The sequence below is a fragment of the Ischnura elegans genome, chromosome 12, assembly GCF_921293095.1.
Source record: "Ischnura elegans chromosome 12, ioIscEleg1.1, whole genome shotgun sequence".
NCBI lineage: Eukaryota > Metazoa > Arthropoda > Insecta > Odonata > Coenagrionidae > Ischnura > Ischnura elegans.
Window position 1 is genome coordinate 54,815,990 of NC_060257.1, and position 21,919 is coordinate 54,837,908.

Here is a 21,919-nt window from a genome sequence, read left to right on the forward strand (position 1 = left end):
AAAAAATTTATCCACCCATTTATTTCAACCACCTCGACGTGAATATTTTTCAATTGAGTATGAGGCACTATTGTCGAATGAAACAAAGAAACACAGAAGCCTTCTCCTCTCCTATTTTAGGAACCAATAAAAGGCATTAAGGGGCCATATAAAGTTTCTACAAGTTACCGCCTTTCAAATTTATTCGATAAGAAATTTTACTCAGACTAAATTTAGAAGGTGAAAAGACAATGAAATAAATAATTCTCAAAAATATATTTATTGCAACAAATGGCAGCTAAGTTTCAGAAAATTTCGTTTCTGTGACAAGAAATAATAAAACGAACGAAAGGCTAACAAGAATTAAAAAATAAAATTTCCAAGCACAGCAACTAAGCATAAAAAATGTAATTCATCTCTGGTGCATTTCACAAGATGCGTTAAAGCACTAAGTTAATTTTGACTGATTTTGATAATATTTTTTATCAAGTCAGAGTAAAAATCCTACCAGATTAGAATTTAAAAAAATCCAATAGTTAAAAATAATTCATCAATGAGAATTGCTGATTCAAAAAGATTGAATTCCCTCACAATACTACAGGGAAAATCATCTCATTGAGTAATTCACGAGCTTGGTGAATGAATAATCACTTTCTAATAAAAGCTAGTGATTTTCATGACTTATAGTACAATGTATTTTTTGCATAAATGACTGTTAAATAATGAAAATCATAGAATATGCTAAAATATACAAAAAATAACACTGGCAAATTCAGGGATGGGACACCAGAAAAGTAACCCAGGATGGACAGCATAAATTTTTATGAGAGCTATGAATTGATTGTGACAGCCTCTTCAATTAATATGATTTATGCCTGATAATTTGATTGCATCAGAAGATATCCCACAAACATTCAAATCACTAGACTACACAATTCCAACGTACTTCATGGGAGGCTACAAAATTGCTTAGTTTTTTTTTCAAAACAAACTTTATAAAACTTGAAAAAAAAACTTAACTTCGAGATACTATGGGAATTTGCAGATTGACTTGAGGTTTTCTCTAGAGCATACAATTGAGGAAATGTCACTCAAGGATATCAGTCCATTTGTCACAGAGAGACCATGACTCTACAACATTATAACAATCTCTCCATTTTGAAGGAAAATGGTTAGATGAATCTGAGCCACTGCCGTCTCGGCCCATGGGTAAGAATTGCTTCCTCAGGGAAAATGCATTCACAAATAAAGTTGATAAGTAGCACAAGAAGTGTATAAATAAAAATAATTATAATAATTAGTACATCATTGTCTTTTGTGGTTAAAAATACGGTTGCTGAAGGATGCAAGGGCTACCCATGGGGGTTTTCAATAACAATAAGGCTGAACATATGCAATTATTTTACACAGTAGTCTTCAAGGGTAATCAGTGCACATATGTTTCAGAATAGCACTCAAGCGGAGACAGTTTCGACCATTGTCTTTTTGATTATCTCTCCAAAGTTCTCCCCTCTCTCTTCAGACGACGACGAGCTCCCCTGATCTTCAGTTAAAGGTGCATCCTCCGGATACGATTCCTCGCCTGAAGTCAAAGTTTCCGAATTCAACGGAGAGGACGGCAGACCGTCTGTTCCCATAACCGGAGTGGCAGAGGCCCCCGAGACGGCGGGATAAGCTCGATGGCCACGCAAGAGGTCGGAGAGAACCCCCGATGTGGCCGAACCCAACGCAGGGCGCAACATATGTAACCTCGGAGCGGGATCCGGAGAAGATTCGGTTTGCTGAGACTGTGGGGTACCTAGCTGCAAGGGCGAAGAGGTCAGTGGGCTCATGATCCCGCGGCTCGCATCCGGGAAGTCGAACGTCGCAAAACTGCCGGGGAAGGAGGAGATGTTGGCCGGAGGGGGCGTGTGTAGCGGGGATAGGATGTGACGGAACTCGGGAAGATCGGGACGCGAGGAGCGAGATGACGTCGGGGTGGAGGGCAGCTGGGACGCATCCGATATCGTCGGGAACGGGGGAGATGGGGGCCTCGAGTCAACCTCCACGGCCGCCTCCTCCTCCGTACCAGACACAAAGCCGCAGAACCAAGACTGGTTGAACTCAAAGGAATCGTCGTGGCTCGAGTTTGCCGCCCCGTACAGTTGGAAGTCCGTGAAGGATGTCGGGGAGTGGCTACAGGCTGACTCCACCTCGACACTACAACCGAGCGAAACCTCGTCACCCATGACATTCCGACCCCAGCAAACCGTCTGCACAGGAAACGGCTCCTGGTGTTGCCGGTTCATCATGCCACGCATGGGGAGGCAGTGTTGCTGCGCCGCAGCATTGGCTGCAGCCGTGGCCTCCTCCCTTTTCCTCTCCAGCTCGAGCCGCATTAGGGTGTGGATGAAGTGGGTCCGAACTCTTACCGGGTTGAACTCTATCCTGCCGTTGGAATTGGCACAACCATCCCGTGTGCAGCCACATGGAAAATTCAGCCTATCCACCTGTGGAACAGAAATGAAAATGAAAATTACAGCATGGACTTGTGTAAAGGGCATTTTACACGGGGCATGTCATTGAGTAGATTAGCACTGAAAACATTGAAATTGCGAGAATGTGAGCATGGAATTAGAGCATGGACTATTTTGCCATCTCGCATACATGTATTCTCGCATGCCTTCTAGCAATTCATGTATACGAGACAATTTTGACTGCACTTTTGTACATATTTCAGGTTGCCCAGTGATGCACCCTGTGTAAAACGGCCTCAAGAGAAACACCCTGCATTTAAGCATCAAATTTGGATTAACAATCTACACACTTTTTCTCCTATTTTTAAATACAAGTACTTGTGAATTTGATATTTGTGAATTTTGAGGTAAATTCCAATCCTGAAAATACCTAAGTTCCTTCTAATGGTAGTAGAATGTCTACTTATTACCTCCCTGTACACTATTTATTTAATGCAACATTGAAGTTATTTTATTTAATGAATGCATCCTGCTAGGCTTATTTTAAAACTGCCCTGTATAAATTGTATTTTAAAATTTACAAATTACTCATTTCCTATTGTTACACAAGCTGAAAGAGCCATTGGGTACAATGGACAATCATCGGGAACATAATCTAACATAGAGAATGACTTGCAAATTCATCAGAAGTTTTTTTTTCATGAATCAGAAACTTACCAATATTTTCTCTATGAAATGACTTTTCCTGTTTAGTAGACACTGTTAAGATGATTGTCATTTCATATCCTATCATTATTATATTCTACATCAAGCATCAACCAAATTATGCAATAGCATTAGATTAATGGTTGGTTAATAGTCAGGCTCATAATAGATTTAGGGGAAAGTGTGTTGAACTGATTCCATTTTTTGAACTCCCACAGATTTTGAGTAACATTCAAAATATTCACAGGAAATAGAAAGGAAAAACCAACTTACCTGGCACTTGATTCCAGCGATTGCACAAGAGCAGGTCTCTGGGTCACAGTGACCCTTGCAAGCACAACCACAGAACTCCCTTGACGACCTAATGTCTCTGCACTCATCTTTCTCCACAGAATCTATACGACGAACACCAGAAGCACGAAGGAGAGCTCTTCTCTGTCTTGTTGGCACCGGCTAATCAGGGGAAAGAAAAAAAAAAAGAAAACCAGTCATTAATTAACTATCCAATTGGATGCAAGAGAGTCAATTTTTTTGGCCAATGAAATAAGAAGATAGGTGTCCACAAACTGGCCAGTGACACCGATCGTCTTACTTATTTTCCTCTCTAATTTGTGATTAAATGTAAGAACCTAATTTTAAAATAATAACACAGGGTCCCCACTCTAAATAAATTATAAAATTCACAGTTTTTTCCAGGTTTTCATGGTCTGTTGATAAGCCATTTCAGGCAGAAATATTGATCACGTAACAAATAGGGTGGTTTCCTATTATTTTTTTATTGCCTAAATCGAAAGATTATTACTCCTGGAGTACGTATTTGACGCATTTAGATTTTTAAATGACGATACATATCTATTTCTTGCGATTAAATGAAAAGTGAAAATTTTCTAGCGCACGAAAACGAGACGGGTAAGTATGAATGTCGGGAAATCTCTCCGTGTGACATATTTCTGGTTCCCGCTGCCGCCTTGTGAGGTGACCTTGAGGCGAGTTGAGCGCTGATTCGACGCAGGCTGCTAGCGGGTAGCTGAGTACCCTGCTGGCTGGTAGCGCTTGGCTTAAATAAGGATTATTAATACCTTATCAAACGAAGAAAACTTTCCGACCTTAGCCAGTTTTAATAGGTGATTATTAAGACATGTTTCCCTGAGCTCTGCGCCTCATGCATGCATTGGTAATCCCACACGATGTATAACTCCTATCTTCTCGTATAGAAACTAGGTCCCTGTGACGTCACGTGGAGTGGCATCGCATGGGCGCCAATCTGGCCCTTTTCAAATGAGGATAAAAATGGACCATTGCCATTCGTCTAAACCGGTATTTCTAAAACGAAATAATTTGTATATTATGAATACAGTAATGGTGGGTAACGAATCGCAATCAATGCCTTTCGTTTTCTTTGATGCAGGAAACTACCCTATTTATCAAACACGACTAATGCTGTGAATCCAAATGCAGAGATGAAAGTGCTATCTCTTTTGACGTCACCTATCACTTGCAAAATTCAAGGCCGGTTAAAGGTTGTGAGTGGGAAAATGGAGGGAGCAGGGTGTAAGGGAAGTGAATAAGTGTCTAATTTATTTCCAGAGTTAATGAACACCTAGGTCTTCCAACCACAGGCTTAAGGTCAATGTGTACATGGTACACGGACCAATAATTGCATTTCAAATATACGTGCACAGATAAATGTATGGACAGTGTCTGCACGTGACTGACCTTGAACCATGATCGAGATATCGATTTTTCTTTTGATCTGTCAATCCGCAAGCATAAATCCAGACGAAAGGCGATGTTTTTTCCTTACTTAAACTACAACTAACCATTCAAACAATTTATAAGCACTGTACAGAATAAAAATCATGCAAAGCATTGCATTGTCAATCAATATGCCAATGCACAACCTACGAAGCCATTTTTCTACGAACTTAATTACAGCATTTATGTGATCATTCTATTATTTTGGTATTTTCCACTGAAAATTCAAAAAATAACTGATAAAACTGTATCGCAGTGATTTAATGCCTCAAATGCTTGCATTGGTGTATGTTTATTGTTCCTGTACGTCAAGCGGCAGTTATTGAAATAACGTATCGCATTTGTTTCTGCAGACGAAAGCGGCGGAAGGTTGTATAACGATCCTGGCTCGGAAGACTTTTTCTATCATACAATATAATATCTTCATTACCGACAGTAAAGTGTTGCTACGCGTGCAAAATGATGTGATTAAAATTGCAGTTGTTAAAAAAGTTCCTTTTTGAGTGATACGCTTGCGACGCATTTGAAATTATACACTGAGTTTACCACGTACTCATATGGGTAATAATTGCGACAAAGAAACGGAAAGGCACACGCATCTGATGGACCCTAAGGCCAAAAAACTTACGAGTATGAATTTATTGATTTAAAATTCTCAATAATGACTGAGAAACATGAAAAAGGAATGCAGATTTTTTTAAGTTAAATAAACTAAAAGCGCAGCATCAGCTCTTCATATATGCCCTCTGTGGCCGCGTGAATGCATACAACATGATGCCAAATGAGAGTTAGTTGTTCCCTGAGTTCTTCCAGCGGCCACCAGGGGATGCTCTGCCGCAGGGGTGACGGAAGAGAGCACCAGTACGACTCCGACCACTGACGCGAATATGTAGTTCACCCTTGTGAATAGTACATTGTGATCGTGACTATTACTTGTAATCGCAACAGAGAATAAGTATGTCCATCTGGACAATTCACGCCGAGTATTATTTTATCCTACATCCTACACCATCGCTAAGGCACCTTACCTACCTCAGAATCATCATTGCAAGAAATACCTTGTAGTGCAAGGGTTTTGTCGGGGTGTACGTTGTAAAAGATTTCAGTTTCGTCTTTAATATGTCATGCGGGGAATACTTCTTAAGATACTTAGGATCAGAGTGTTTTCTTCCACGACTTCGGGTTTACGCTGCAGGCATCACCAGCAATGATGACGGGATGTTACGCTTTGGTCCTTTGAATTATAATAACCAACCTTCCGAACTCTTGAAGTTCTCAATTTGCAATCTATCCCTGAAATAATCCGCTTTAGGCTTAGGCATAGCCCCTTTCTCAGATGTTCCCGCAAATTGAAGTGGGCAAAACCACCCAAAAAAAGCTCCTTCTAACTCTTCATGGTCTGCATACCTTGGGCGCTTTTGTTTTTTATCGAGATGAGCGTATAGGAAGATAAATTATTTACGCCACTCTCATATTGATCTATAATTTTTATTTTCTTGCTTAGACGTGTTTGGTGTTTTTTTGGCCATGGTGACTGCCATCAAATGCTTTCTATTCACGCAACTCACGGACATGCGGGTATGCTGCTGACTGCTTTCTGCCGCCCGAGGAACAAAAGAAGATCAAGTTTTCACGAATGTTAATGCCACAATATTTTCACCAAAATGAACTACATACTTATTTATCAAACGACAGATTACTACATGAATTTGAGACTGAGCACTCCGTATTAACTTCATCTCTAACAGATCGCAAGAAATTACAGAGATTATGAACTCTTTGTGAAGGTTTTCTGGCGATAGAAACTCTCGCTATGGCGAGTGCCGACACCAAAAGGGCCTCGTAAACACGAATTTTTTTACATGCTTATTATAGGGTCAAATGACTGTGCCTCGGCTGTCTCTCGTAATGGCAGAGGTCTCGCAATAGCCCGTAGTCGCTTTAACGAGGTTCCACTGTAGTTCTTTTTGATCTTATACGATCATATATATCAATAGGAGATATCACATGAGCTTAATAGTATAAATAAGTACAGTAAAACCTCTTTACATCATAATGGAGGGGACCAAAATTTGGGCAATTTGATGCATGGAGGTTCACTATAGAGAGGTTTTAGTGATAAGCACAATTTTTTCATATCCTTTGGAAATGAAAGGCACTACTCTCTTTTAAACCATTATATTCATGCGTTTAAATAAGCATGCATGCATTAGTGAACAAATATTTATTATTTAATGATAACACAAAGTGAGCGCTATCGCGTGATTTTTACCATGATTCGAGAGGAAACGATGTGCTCTCTCTTCATTCAACAGTCACTTAAAATGATTAGGACAGTTGGATATCTTTTTTCTTATTTGCTGTTAGGTATGTTCTCATCTGGAAAAAAATAGCCATAACTAATGGTTAATGTGAAAATTACAGCATATTAAAGGTGTATAAGAAAAAAAAAGTGTGAAACATTTATTGCAGAAAATGTCATTCCATGTACGTAATCGCAGCTGCATTAATGGTCTCTAGTTGTCTCAGTACAATTTGCGGAGGTAGTTAGGCAGTCTCGGGGGTGTTTCCTTGGTATGATAAGTGGAGGTTTTATGAGAAATAGAGGTTCACTACCAAGAGGTTTTGCCTATAAATTTACATGAAAATCTGATGGGACCGTAGGGGTGGTATGAAGTATGGGGGTTTATGATGTAAAGAGGTTCACTACATAGAGGTTTTACTCTATACATGTATAGGATCAAGACGATAAAAGACGCAAGTGTTTTTTTTTAGCTATAACTTAGGAAATAAGGTGCATCTTATAAGCTGTCAAATACACTAATTCACAGCAACCCACCTGGAGAAAATAGCACCCATCCAAGTCAACCTCGCCGTCAGAAGCACCACTGCCATCATCATCTTCTCCGCCCTCGTCTTCATCTTCATCCTCATCATCATCATCATCACTGTCCGCCGAGTCTTCACTCGATGACGGCGGAGGCAGGGACGTCGGCGTAGGTGGTCGGGCACCGTCTCCACCTTCACTTGCCACGGTCTCAACGATGACGGCTCCTCCCTCGCACTCTTCCTCCCCTTCCCCTTTCTGCTTATTCCGTCGCTGGCGTTGAGCACGCACCGGTGGTGGCGAATCATTCCTAGGAGGGCTAGCACCCGGCACAGGTGTGGGGCACCTGGTCTGGAGCTGGGAGACGGCCTGACGGTGTAGGCGACGCTGTTCTGCAGCATGCTCCCACAGACTGAACATCTGCACGTGGGAGTGAGAAGCCATCATCCCCAGTGTAGAGCCACCCTGCAACAAGGAAAAATTATTTCACATGAGAGATCGCTGGTACTAATCGAGGTGAAATACAAACATTTAAAATAGAGTTTAAGAAATTTATTAACATGGTGTTTCATTACATATTTCCTGCAATGTCATTGGTATTTTTTTCATCAGCCGCACATTATTGATACGTATCACGTAGAGAATCATTGTAATGAATCACTCTATTTTGAGGTAATTTGGCCATAATGCCATTCAGCATTTACACGATAGAAGTGATGCATAATTGCACTAGAGGAATCTATACATCCTAAATGACGATCCTCGCTGTCATCCTCTGTGATATACAAACAGATGCTCATCAAGAGAACAAAAAAACTAATTTTAACGGCACTAGTGAAAGCATATCTTACTGCAAGAAAGACAAAGCTGTCTTAAGTTCAGCACTAAGCTCATCTGAAGTGCCACGGAAAAGAAATATCAACCTAATACCAGAGACGAAAGGGGTAGCACACTGATGTGAAACAAAGACATTCCCAACACACTGAAAGGAACCACAAGGATATTTGTGCATACGATGGCAGACACGCATGGGACAGCTTGGGCAATGCTCCTGGTAAGAGTGTGTATCTTTCCTTTCACTTTGGTGTCCTTGTCCATTTTTTCTGTTGGTGAGAGGTGAGCTGCCCCAGTGCCATCTATTGGTCACTCTTGTGGGCCAAAGCTTCAATCTCTAATCTTGGGTTTGTCTATAGGTGGTAAAATGAATTTCCTGAAAACTGCTATTGATGAGCCAACATTTTTCGAAAATTGGATCTGTGAACATTTAGTATCACCATTCCGAAATTTCTACAGTGTGCGACTTAGAGCCAGAAATGCTAGCAATTCAATCAAGATGTTCAACCATGGGTAATGTTGTTCAGGAATGAAAAGTTATGTTTCTCTTGAAGTAACGCATCATCTGTGGTGTGGCTTGTGAGTAAATATGAAACAGTGGAACCTCGTTAAAGCGAGTACGGGCTATAACGACACCCCCGCTATTACGAGATATAGCCGATGCACCGTCAATTGACCCTATAATAAGCGTGTTAAAAAATTCGTTTTTACGAGACCCTTTCGGTGTTGGGTCTCGCTATAGCGAGGGTTTCACCGCCGGAGGACTTTCATCAAGACTCCTTAACCTCTGTAATTGCTAGCGATCTGTTAGAAATGAAGTTAATGGAGTGCTCAGTCTCAAATTTATGTGGTAAAATGTCGTTCGATAAATATAATGATTGACGAAACAATGCTCTGCATGATTTTTATTCAGTGCGGCGCTTATAAATTGTTTGAATAGTTAGCCGTTATTTGAGTAAGGAAATTTAGTGATGCAAAAAAACATCGCCTTTCGTCTGGATTTATGCTTACGTTTATCGGATAGATGTTTATCTGTCGCAGCACCACTCCTGTTCCTGTATATCTGTTCGCAAGAGGTATATTGGCTATTATTTGCTCCACCTCCGGTAAAGCGACAATTCGCTATAGCGAGTGTTTCTTAGTGCACCGTGGGGTGTCGTTATATCGAGGTTTCACTGTAATTAGGCTTCAATTTCTTGCCTACAAATGAGAAATTGCATCCTGGAAACAAACTGGCCCCTATTGAAAAGGAATTCATGCTAAATACCGAAAAATCTCACATACGAAACTTTTTTCGGTTCTCCGCTGAAAGTTTCATAAGTGAGGTTCTACTGTATACGTAAAAAGTATATTTTCTACACAATTTAACGTCTTGCTTTTCTTTTACTTGAACTGCATAACCGAATTATTACAAAAAACTTTCCATGGAGTCACCCATGGTTGTTAATAAATTACTGTATGTATTTTCTCTCACTTCCTTTTGCAAGCAGTCCTCAATGATTTCCCTCACAAGGGGCAACCACGTACCTAGCTCTGCCTTTTTCAATGCCTTTTTTAAAAGCACACCTTACCTCCGCAAGGGTTAACAAAGGTGTTCAATAACTTGCAGGAGAGAAAATTTAGATAGATAGTGCCCATGAGTACTGATTCTTTGTCTCCTTCCTCATAACAAGAAACACTTGAAATTTAGCCATGAAAATGAATTTTTCGATCCCTGATGGATCTGAGTTAGAAGTGTTGCGAATGGATATTCAATCGTCTGCTCAGAAGATGATTTGAATTTTATCTTCAGAATTCACATACAAAATAGAATTTTAGTTCTTTCAACCATATCTGCAGTTTAGCCCTAAGACCATCAAGGACATGGCTATCAATACTCGTATAAAATCATTTTCTTTCTTCCAATGCATCATATTTCATGAAATATGAGTTCTAAATGTACATTAGTGATATTTTAACATTGTTAGACTTTCAAAATATTCATAATTTTCCCCTATATAGTGCTAAAATTATGAAAATCAGATGATGATCTATACTAGTCATTGCACAATTAGATATCGGGAGTTCATGATGAGCAAGACACATCATTTAATTGTAAGGGGTTAAACACTGCCATACTGCTACTTATGGTATGGTTTTTGGAGGAGGTGACCGACAGCTGAGGTAATTTGCGCCATGAGGGAAGGGTATGGAAGGAAGGGTGGAGGGAAATCCGGCATTGGCATTAGCCTGCTCTTAACAGAAGGTCTCAAGGGGACCACGGCTTAATTTCCCCATGCGAAAGACAAAATGTTGCACCTGAGATGTCATCCACACTACATTCAAGCAGGGATCAGGCATTCTCTGAAAATTCTCTGCTACTGCCGGGATTTAAACCGGAGCCCACGGGGCGGAAAGCCAAGAAACAAGCCACCACACCAACCCGATCCCTGCCATGGTTAACTTAGTGATCAAGAAGCACATTACTTCAATTACCAAGGAATACCAATCAACTTACCTGTGAAGGAACACAGGTGAAACCTTGGACGCGAGGAAAATAATACACGGTGACGCCATCAAACGTGAGGGTCTTCTTCTTCTTCGGCATTGGCCCTGCATCCCCATTCTCATCACATTCCAATTTCCTCTTCAGACTACTCTTCCTCCTCTCCACCAATTTCTCACTCTCCACCATGCCTTCCACGACAACGGCAGACGAAGAAGAAGCGCCCACGTCCTCCAAGCCAAGACCAGAATCACTGCCGTCGGACGATCGATCGGGAGCGTCAACGAGCGGCACATCTTCTGCACTCGAAGGAGCGGCACCTGCCGTGTCCACAGCCGAGAGGGGATCCGAAGGGGCTGCAGCTCCCTCTTCCCCCCATCGGATTTCCTCGATGGGGCCAAAATCGGTGGGAGCTCCACCGACGTCTTCCACGGCTCCCACCACGTCTACCACGGGTGATCTCAGCATCTCTTCAGCTTCCTCTGTGGCGGGGACAGTCAGAGCCTCAGCATCGATGCTCTGTGTAAAAAAGATGAGAAGTGTGAAAAAAAATGAATTACATACCAATTGAGATGAAAAAGAATCAAGGCTCATACCATCTTTTCCTTGGCTCTATATCAATGGGCAAGTAATCGTATACAGATATGGTTTTCATGGAAAAATGTAGCATCTTATAACTGTGAAATTAAGTCAAACAGTAGTTGTAGTAGCAGTAAAAGTAGAGGCAGAAATGAAGTTGAGTAGTTCCAAGTCAAGGCTACCCCTATCCATCCAGCCAAAATGGCAGAAAAATGTCCAGCTTACTGCTCAAATGCCCCAAAGATCCACTCGTTTCACTCCATTAGTGTTTCCCGGAACATAACATAATTTTCCTGGCATTTCCATTACATCCGACCTCTCTTTTCATTTCCCTGACCCGTAAGTGACTTCCCTGAATAAACCCTGACCTTATGGCTTCTGTCTATTGCAGACAACTGACATAATTTTGCTGAGGACTGGGATGATCAAGAGGAAGAATTGGACACACACTAAAATTTTAGGGATAAATTGGATCGGTTCTGAACAGTTATTCGATTCCACAGGTTCTTAACACGTTGCGTACGGATGGCGAGAATTCTCGTCATTTTTTTCCCAAACGTTCCGGACGGATGACGAAGATTCCAGTCATTTAGGCGCGTCAACCTAAACAATTTTTAAGCGTTCAATACGTATTCGTTAGTACGTTTTCAGCTGTTGTTTGTTATTCATAATGAATTGATGCATTATAATGTTTGATAGGACAAAGTTATATTCTAAACATTAGCTTTTTAACCATGTTTAAACCAAGGGCATTACGCCCTAATAGGCACATACTTCCAATCTCAACTCCTCCACCCAGAATTCCTAGGAATTTAAATACCCCAGTACGCAACTTGTTAAGCTTAGGAACCAAGCCAAAAAGACTTGGTAACACAAGAATTAGCATCAAACCCAGTTAGAAAATTTTTGAGCACAATTTATGTAACACTCCAAATGGAGTGATGTTATGTATCCAATTACTTGTGGGATAGTTTCATTGGTTAAATACCACGTGAAATTGCCTTACTTTCATGAGAAAAGTGCCCGGCTATTTTACAGAGATATACAAACCTTATGAAAAATGTCTACAACTACTCTTATTCCTAATAATTTGCTGAAAATGTTAATGCATGAAACAAAAGTTCTCTTTTTCATCACGCAAGCGTATAAGAAATCATAAAAAAATTACTATAATAAAATAATTCGAGAACGATTAAACGACGAATTAAAACGAGATAAAGAAATCCTAAAAATATTACTGTAGAACTAATCTTTTAGCGCAATCACTCAGGGTGATGACAGTACTGGAATGAAATTTTTCAAATACCGCTGTGAATGACCTTGACACTAAAAAAGCAGAACCTGTTACCATGACTGAGAAATGATACTAGAAATCCTATGGGAATTGGAAAAATAAAAAAGTGTAACCTTAAAAACACTCACAAACAATATTCCCCACTCGTTTACACAAATAAGAACAATGAGCTGGTGACCACAAAAGCAGATTGACAAGCACAACATGAGCCAGAGCCAGGACAGTAAACCCAAAAGGCACACAGAACACCAAATGAGGCAAGAGGAACTTTCAATAGATTATCAAAGTAAAGCTATGTCCACACAGTGCGATAATTGCTGGATACAAATAACATTGCCAATGACAACGTTGCTTCTGAATACACATAATTATCTGGTTACATATAGGGGGTGGAACGGGTTGGCAGAGTGGATTGGGTTAAGTGATTTTTAAGAGCAAAAAAAAGCGGCAATAACTATTACTAGTACAGACTGGTGTTGCTTAGCTTATAAGGAACACCATTGGGGACTAGTTATAGCTATTGTCACTTGTGAAGAGATTTTCCTGTTGACATGGCAGTCTGCAAGTTGGTGGCTTTTTCCATCTCAAATTAATTTGATTCCCTTCTCATTCAGCAACTTTATAACACCACTAACTTCCCCCTACTTTTGTACCTATACATTTGTGAAAATTTTCTCGGGTTGTGCCTGAGGGTGACCCAATAAGTCAAGAATATGTTCACAAAATAAGTTTTACATGCAATACAAAATTTTTGCTTTCATCTATTTTCAAATTGTTAAGCAAATTCCACGAAGTTTCCTGCGACTCGATGGATTCGAATTAATTTGTTCACTCTGATTTGGGAGCCGGTTCTGCAATATTTCATTGCAGGAATTTGGGAGCCCACCTCCAATGATGAGAATTATCCTCCATTCCAACAGAATTCAGATTTTCGAATAACAGGTTGGTTTCTTGATGAAGAAGCCACTAAGTTTGCACTTAGTTATATATAAATGAGCCACATTCAAAGGTGTGAAATTTCACTGTTACCACTGACATACTGATTGCAGACTAGATGTTTTGAGAACTATATGTGCACATTTTCAGAAGCAAAAAAATAACATCCCTGGAATTCACTCCTACAATCATGAAGCCCTAACATGATTGTTACCATATAGTCATTTCAAGCAGTTGTATAGATGAGGGTTTCTTTTGAAAAATATGTGGTGCTTTCATTTCATAAATTATGATAAAAATTCATCCGAAATACATGTTAAACAATTTAAATTCTGCGATAGATGATTTTGTAAATAATTTATGAAAAATGGAAACTCATTTCAAATCATTACTTCACTTAGAAAGTTTCTTCTTATAGTGCTTCAGCAATTAGTTGCTCAGGAAAATTTAAGCATCAATATGTTTTGGAGAAGCATTATACCACATTCAAGAATATAAATGCTCACCTCAACATATCTAGAATCCCACTTGAATCATATGTACTTGTTTTAAATATTAAGACAGTGCAACATGGCAACAGTAACACTCAGTTCAACTTTATCTTTAGGAAACATGGCGATGACTCCTTGTATGAGAAAGGAAAGACAATGGCAGGTTCCACAGTTTATTAATTACTGTGACCGGTTTCAATTACATAGTTATAATCGAAACCAGTTGCAGTAATTAATAAATTGTCTTTCCTTATTGATACATCATGGAGGCGTTCCATCATGTTTTGTCTGATATGATTGGATGACTCCTTGTATGCAGACACTCAGTCAACAATGCTGGGCAACATCTTGCCAGCTATTATCACCTTATATGGACATACCTTCAAGTTTCTTAACTTACAGTTCTTTCCCTTAAAGCTTCATCATTTCTAAGGTAAAAAAGCAAAATAAATAAAGTTTAATTACCTTAGGATGGCTTGACCCCATCTTGTGAACCATTTGTTCAACAAAACCACAGCCACCCTTGCATGCTATCTCGGGTTGTCACCATTACATTACGTGTAATCATCTTTGGGCTGTTTTCAAATCCTGAATCAGCTTAGAGATGGGCTCTACAGTGGCATCAGAGGCTATAGACTAAAACACCAGCTCATCATTCCAAATTGGCTTCACCTGCCAATATGAGGCATCACCCAATCAATGTAAGTCACAATACCTCTGCAACCAGTACATATGTTTAAAAAAAATAATAGTATTGAAAACACACCCAAGTAATAATACCTCTGCAATCAACACTTGTGTATTTACAAAAAAATAATATACATAACACATACATAAGAATATTGTCAAAAATAAAATAAACGCAATAGAAATGAACAGTGGAAAAATAATGGAAAACTGTTCAAGGTCCAATACTTCACATATTCAGAGCTATGACTGTGAATTTGTGAATCATATGTTACATCAATTACAAGAAGGAATGCATAAATATTCTCCATTACGAAACGAGAAATTAATGAATCAAGATGTGGTGGACAACAATTCTCTTTGACGGCGAGAAAGTAAAGACAACGGGTGTCACGTAATGGAAATAGTGGCGTTCAGCTGTACGCTTCGTCGTTCCTAACTTTTCTTAGTGAATACTTATCCAGCATAATTGTTAGCAAATTATGTTAATTAGATTTGTGAAGTAATGGTATGGTTGTTGCTCATGAGTTTTCTTCCTGAGTACTTATCTACAACAATTGTGCTTATGATGTATGTCTTAATTTGATTAGTCAATTAGAAGTGAACATTGCAAATAGTTTCAATCAACAATTCCGTAAAATAATCTACATTTGTTTTTATTTCTTCTTTCTAAAGTTAAAAGACTAAGCATGTTGCTATGCCCTCTTATTCTCCAATGAATGCAAAAATTTGTTTTCTTCTGTGACGATTCTATTGGCCTGTATTCCCCAAGACTTCTGGTACACAAAGCCCATCAACAGGTTTTCCAGGACTAGATCCATTGATTCCAGGATCACTTAAGCATGGACTTTACCCCCAAACCAAATTGAACAAATATATACATAGAAAAGCATTCTTAATAGTAATATAAGAGGAATAGCGGTCAACGAATTCCATGGAAGGAGTAAAGCTGATCTTGCAAGGGGTAGTTTAATTATTTATGTAGTCCCTATCAAGCGCACAGCTAGGAATTAAGGCTAGGGAGGGTTTTAGGAGAAACTAATACTGGAGGGTATGGAATACAGGAGGTGCAGGAGCCCTCCGCCCAGAAAATATTTAAGATAAATGGCTTAAAGTGGTGAGTTTCAGATGATTAATTCCACAAAAATGCATCAGATATAGGGAAAAGTAAAAAGGAAAAAATATTAAAGACAGACTAGTCAGCAGTGCATTCTTATTAAGTCAATCATAGGCTCAACAAATGCAAAATTCCACATAGATAAAACCCTGCCCCTTAATCATGAGGATTGTGTTTGAAATGCTTGAGATTTTTGAAAGTGATAAAAACTCGATCGAAGAGGACAAGAAATACAAACAATGCCGTTCCAGTAATTTTAAAACTCTTAAATGCCACAAGTGGTTCTTGCTCCGAATAATCTCAAGTAGTTGAAACTTTGGCACAGGAGCTAGTAGAAAACTTCTAGCTATTCAAAACTAAATACCTAATATAACAGAGCCAAAATTAAACTTGATGTTTTAAAGGGTCATTTTCTCTGATTTTTCTTGCTTTCGGTCATTTGTGGAGTTGAAATGTTTCAATACTGATGCACTTACCCAGAGTTAGCAAATCTCAGCATGGAATAGGACCGAAGTTTATGAAACAAGAGAATATTATCCTAACCTCACACCTATGGATAGACGTATTGGTTATTTCTACATCTACCAAAGACCTGGTATGTTTTAAAAGTAATATCAGGTATATCTAATCATTTGTCAATAAGCTAATATATTTTATGCAGTATTTACAAAGTGGATAAAATCAATTATCAATGAAATGTATAGCATATTAATTGCAAAAGATCTTAATTTTAAAGGCATTTTTCCGATGGCAAAAGCCAATAGAGAACACAACACTCTTCTTTACCTCGGATCTAAAATTAGTTCCAATGAATTTTATATGATTCATTACTTCAAGCCTGTCATCTAAACTGACTGCCAAATAAATGGTGGCACTTTCTGAGTTCACTTTGTGAAAATACTGCCACCTAAAGCATGGATGCCATAGCTTAGCCGCTCCTGTGCTCTAAGCAACAATGCATTGCTACTGCTGTGGGGTGAGCATGCGGGCACAAATTAAATACATAAGTAGTACGCAAAGAAGTGTGCATTAATGGGTGTGGCATGATACTTGGAGTAGGCAACCAACAGCTAAGGAGATTTGTGCCATGAGAGATGAGTAGGGTATGAAGGGTGGAGAGAAACCTTGCATTGGCATTAGCCTGCTCTTCAAGAAAGGTGCCAAGGAAACTACAGCTTAATATCTCCCCTGATAGATGGAGCGTCACACTTAGATAGTTCCCACGCAACGCTCAAGCAGGGAGCAACCTTGGAAAATTCTCTGCAACCGCCAGGATTTGAACCCAGCCCCACAGGTAGAGAGACCAACATTCTAACCTAGTTGTTCACCGCATGCATGGAGCAGAAGATCCTTTATCTTATTACTTGTACTAATGAAAGCCAGGTTACATCATACATTAACTAATACAGGTTAATGGATATTAGCGTGAACAGATTCAACAGAACAGTATTGGTATGAATGCATTAAACAAATTCGAACATGATAAATTTTCTGTGAGGGCATTCCCATGAATTAATAGATCTATACAGAGAATTTTTGTTTATTCTCACATTTGTGCATATATGTATTTAATCACGCCTATTATCGTATCAAGTAACGTCTAGTCTTTAGATAGCCCACCCAGTTTTTGGGCACTCAAGGGTGTGAAATTACGGTAACCTAAAATTTGATGAAAAAATTAATTAATCTGACTACTTTCCAGAGGTAAAATTTTGTTCTTGGCCATTTAATGAAAAGAATATTTAATGCACATCTTGGGCAAACACAAAAGGAAGAATTTCCCCAAATAACTAAAACATAAATGACAATAACTAGATGTTTATTAGTGAAAGATTGACCATTCCCTAAGAATCATAAAAGGAAGGGATATTTATCCAATGGCATTTCAAAATTTTTTGCACAATACTATGGTGAGATCTTCAATGCATAATCACATTGTAAAAAAATTGCCACAACCTTAATTTCAAAACCATATGGAAAGATAAAACCAAGCACAACCTTCAAGACTTAAGTCAGCCGTGTATCCTAGAAGGTTATCTTACTCCTTAGAAAAGGCATTGTAATAACACTCCTTTCTAGAGAACTGAATAATTCTATCGTTTTCTCAGAATGGTCTTCACCTTAGACCTGTTGCACTTTCTATTCAATACAAGGGAGATAATCACCATGACTTCTGCTCAGTGAGAGCTTGACTTCACAACCCACCACACCCCATATACATTTATGAAAATCCACAATGGCCAGACTGTCAGTTCACCCTTGAATAATACTAAAATTAATGAAATTACTTCTTAAAGAGCACATCCAGAAAAAAATTTAAAAATAACAGGCACATATTCCAAAGTTAGGGACTTTTTGCAGGTCATAGACAGCAAATGAAACTGATGGAGGCTAATGCATTTACTCAAACCATGCCCACACTAAAGCCTAGTCAAGATTTGTCAACGTTTGCGTATGGTCAATAACTATTCCGAGGTCGGCCAGACATTAAAATTTGCTAATATTTCTGTGAACTACTTTAGAAAAGTTGTAAGCTGCAATGATTATCCTAAAAGGAGTCTGTATTTTTCGTAAACATCATTCAAGGAAAGGAAGTCCTCCAGCTGGAGTCAGGACCTTATAAAATCACAATAGCTGGAGGATATAAAGGAGAGGATTGAAACACGTGGTATATTCACAAATAAGGGTGGTATAAATTTTCCAATAAACACTAAATAGACAAAATGGTTATATTAAGTCACTGGTTAAACACGATTAAAGCATCTATGTGCGTAAAATCTGGAGAATTAAGAGAACAGAGTATTTGTGGTGGAATCACCGCCATCAACACCACGGTTACATACAAGACGAACTTTTATCTCTGAGGATAAAGTAAATAAATCACTATGAACGCATCCTTTCAATTCGCGAAAACTCTCACACAATGCCAATATTTAAGTAAAATATCTGCTTCTGAGCAATAACCACCCAATTCTTACGGATCAACTGAGATACCAAGAAATTACAAAAATTTTAATACACGTTCATACTTGAACCAAATTTAAACGAAAAGAGGCCTCTGACTTGTTGAAAACTTTTGAGCGAATAAAACTTCCATTAAATATTCCTTTACTGTGTAAGTTGGATATTCTGTTTTCACATATATTCGCGACAGCGAGGCAGACATAAAGGCATATAATATAGGTACCATGGTCAAAGAACTTCTACGGGTTAGGAAACACTAGCCTATTTCTTGACGGCAATTATTCATTCCTTCTATTACTGATGTGCTATTCTTCGTTTTATGAATTAAAGAAAACGTGTAGAATTGGACAATACTTGAATCAGTTCCACAAGATACATAAATGACAAAATAACATATGGGCACATAATAAAGCAAATAGAACTTCTTTCCACAAAATAGCCAATAATGAGCACTAAACTTATTTTAAGATTCATACCTTGAGATTCAAGACGGTATATGCTTCAACAGAAGAAGCACGTCGTTTCCAGCACCATACACTGAGATCACCAACTTAAAACCACCACTCCCTGTCAGAAATTAAACGAGAACCACAATCAGAAAATTGAGCTTTCGTAACTGAATTAATGCAGACGTGATTCACGTTCAAAACTGACTACCCCAACAAACAAAAAACATCATGACCCAAATCATATGCCAAAATAAATTTTGAAAATAAAAATTTCACGCCAAATTCAAAATGTTGAAAAACAACATGGGTCGCAACAGGCTTCCCAGTACAACAAAGCAACAAATAAATGACCCAACGAATTTCTGAATTGGCGCGTTCCCTTCGTGCCCACTTACCGTAGGACAACTGATTTTAGTAGTAATCCATTTCATTTTTCCTCGTTAGTGTCGGCGATGACCTCATTTCAGAAGAAAGCTACGTAAAAGGTATTCTAGAAGCTAAATTCACTAAAAGATATGGCTTTTGGTCAGCATAAAATCATTTTCACAAGTAATATCACCGTACACTCCACAGACACATCTGCATCAGTTCAACGTACCAGCGGAACTGCGAGTGAGAGCAGACAACTAGCCTCACTAACAGGTTCATGTAAAATATAGAAATAACGGAATTGTGTCCTAGATGCTCTAACTTAGATTGCTCTGAGTGAGATTTGTTTATTTATAAAGATCATAATATGTGAATAATTCTTCCGCAGCTAATTTTACTTGTTACTTAATCATCAACGAAGTAGAGAGGCTCTTGTCATAAACGAGTAGCTGAGTAGCCGTTGATAGGGGTCGCTGTATGTTTGAGGCTAGGGTTTATTTTTCCGGAAATTGCTAACTTGGATTGCAAAAGTTGCTTAAAACATTAATAATTTTTAAGAATTTCGTTTCATGTAGCAATATTATAGTTTATTCTTAAGGTTTTTTACAATAAATATGTATTCATGTGTATTTCTCAAATGTCACAATCGATTTCGGTTTTCTATGGAAGGGGGCGTGTAGTGATCAATTATGAAAATGTTTATGTGGGGTATTTTAAGATTAGTAAATGGAGAAGAATTTGCATCATGAAGTGATATAACAAGCTCAGCGATGGGCTGTCTTTGGATTTTGTTTAGAAATTTCGGTATTTACATTCCCAATAAAATTTCAATGATATACGGAGTGGAAATGTTTTTCAAATATTCCACCGGATGAAGGAGTATGACCCAAAAAAAATCAGTCGTTCGTCGTAAAATATGATTGATAAAAGTATAAATAGAACAGTTCTATGACTTTTATTTATGGGGTGTGACGTCTGTAAACGCATCATTACGAAGCGGCGAGCTCAAGGTCTCGTATGAATAGTATTTCATTGGGCGAATACCGTCCACTTTCCTTGGAGAAAGAAAGCGCGGACTGTACGCATGTACCACCTTGACACGGATTCAAAAGAGGCTTGATTAGTTCGTCAGACTGACCACTACGGGTAAGTATTTTTTATTAATGCGGTTACGTTCCTTTCATTGCCAATTGCTATTGCCCGAAAACGAGTAGGTGTATTTTGATTGCACCATTATAGACTAGCAAATTTCAACCGGAAAAAAATACAAATTTCCCCTCAATCCGTACTGTTGGCTGCTGCCTACGAGACTTGACGCAGAGAGTATATCCTGTGCATTGTTGCGTCGCAACGGGCCTCTCGTTACGTCCTTCGACGGTTGTCTTGCTGCGTCATAGAGCGGGCACAACCTGACATGACGCGGGGACATAGTGGGGTGAAATATTTCTCCTCTCACAAGTTCTCTGCAGCCGTGCCTCCCAGTGTTTATTGATGAAAATATTCTCCGCACACTGATTACATGTTCGATCATAGCCGGATTTTGAGGAGGAGGCACGTGGAGGAATGTTTTTTGAGCTAGTCAATTGTTCACAATAATAATGCAGAAACCAAACTCTTGAATAAAAATCAGCATTAATTATAGGGGTTAGAAGCCAAGAGGTATAAGTGATTTCTTCCTACCAGAGCTAGGTACAGAAATTTTAAGAAGACATTTACAAAAACTTGGTTGCCAAGGGATACGAGTGACATAGGCGCAGCGAATCTAATATAGGGGAGTCCGGGGGGCAAGTGGGGGCCCTCCCCCAGATATTTTTATGGTAAATGGTTCAAAATGGTGAGTTTTACGAATTTATGAGGGATATTTTATTAATACGTACACTATTCTATGATAATTATTAATCCAATTTGATAAAATGGATTAAACTTAAAAACATATCTGAGCTCTGGGGGGGGGTTTATCCCCCAAAACCCCCCTCGCTGCGCCACTTACGA

General features: G+C 38.9%; 1 protein-coding gene across 3 annotated transcripts; it reads right to left on the bottom strand.

The window, feature by feature from the left end:
• Positions 1-243: 243 nt before the first annotated feature.
• On the bottom strand, positions 244-20,168 carry LOC124169853. Of its 3 annotated transcripts, none has more exons than XM_046548650.1 (7): positions 19,954-20,168; positions 19,586-19,676; positions 14,807-15,013; positions 11,054-11,560; positions 7,735-8,187; positions 3,414-3,593; positions 244-2,468 (listed from the first exon to the last, which is right to left on the bottom strand). In XM_046548650.1, exons 3-7 carry the CDS (start codon positions 14,837-14,839, stop codon positions 1,434-1,436), a joined length of 2,208 nt encoding a protein of 735 aa, XP_046404606.1. In that variant the 5' UTR covers positions 14,840-15,013; positions 19,586-19,676; positions 19,954-20,168; the 3' UTR covers positions 244-1,433. The 3 variants fall into 3 exon arrangements, with proteins under 3 accessions (XP_046404606.1, XP_046404607.1, XP_046404608.1); XM_046548651.1 differs by having other exon boundaries at positions 14,807-15,058; XM_046548652.1 differs by lacking the exon at positions 14,807-15,013.
• Positions 20,169-21,919: the final 1,751 nt, after the last annotated feature.

Coding starts and splice junctions, on each gene's coding strand:
- LOC124169853 (XM_046548650.1), bottom strand. CDS start 14,839: ATGGTTCACAAGATGGGGTCAAGCCATCCTAAG. Junction 11,561..14,806: donor TGGGGTCAAGCCATCCTAAG/GTAATTAAACTT, acceptor TTTTTTACACAG/AGCATCGATGCTGAGGCTCT. Junction 8,188..11,053: donor TCACCTGTGTTCCTTCACAG/GTAAGTTGATTG, acceptor TCCTTGTTGCAG/GGTGGCTCTACACTGGGGAT.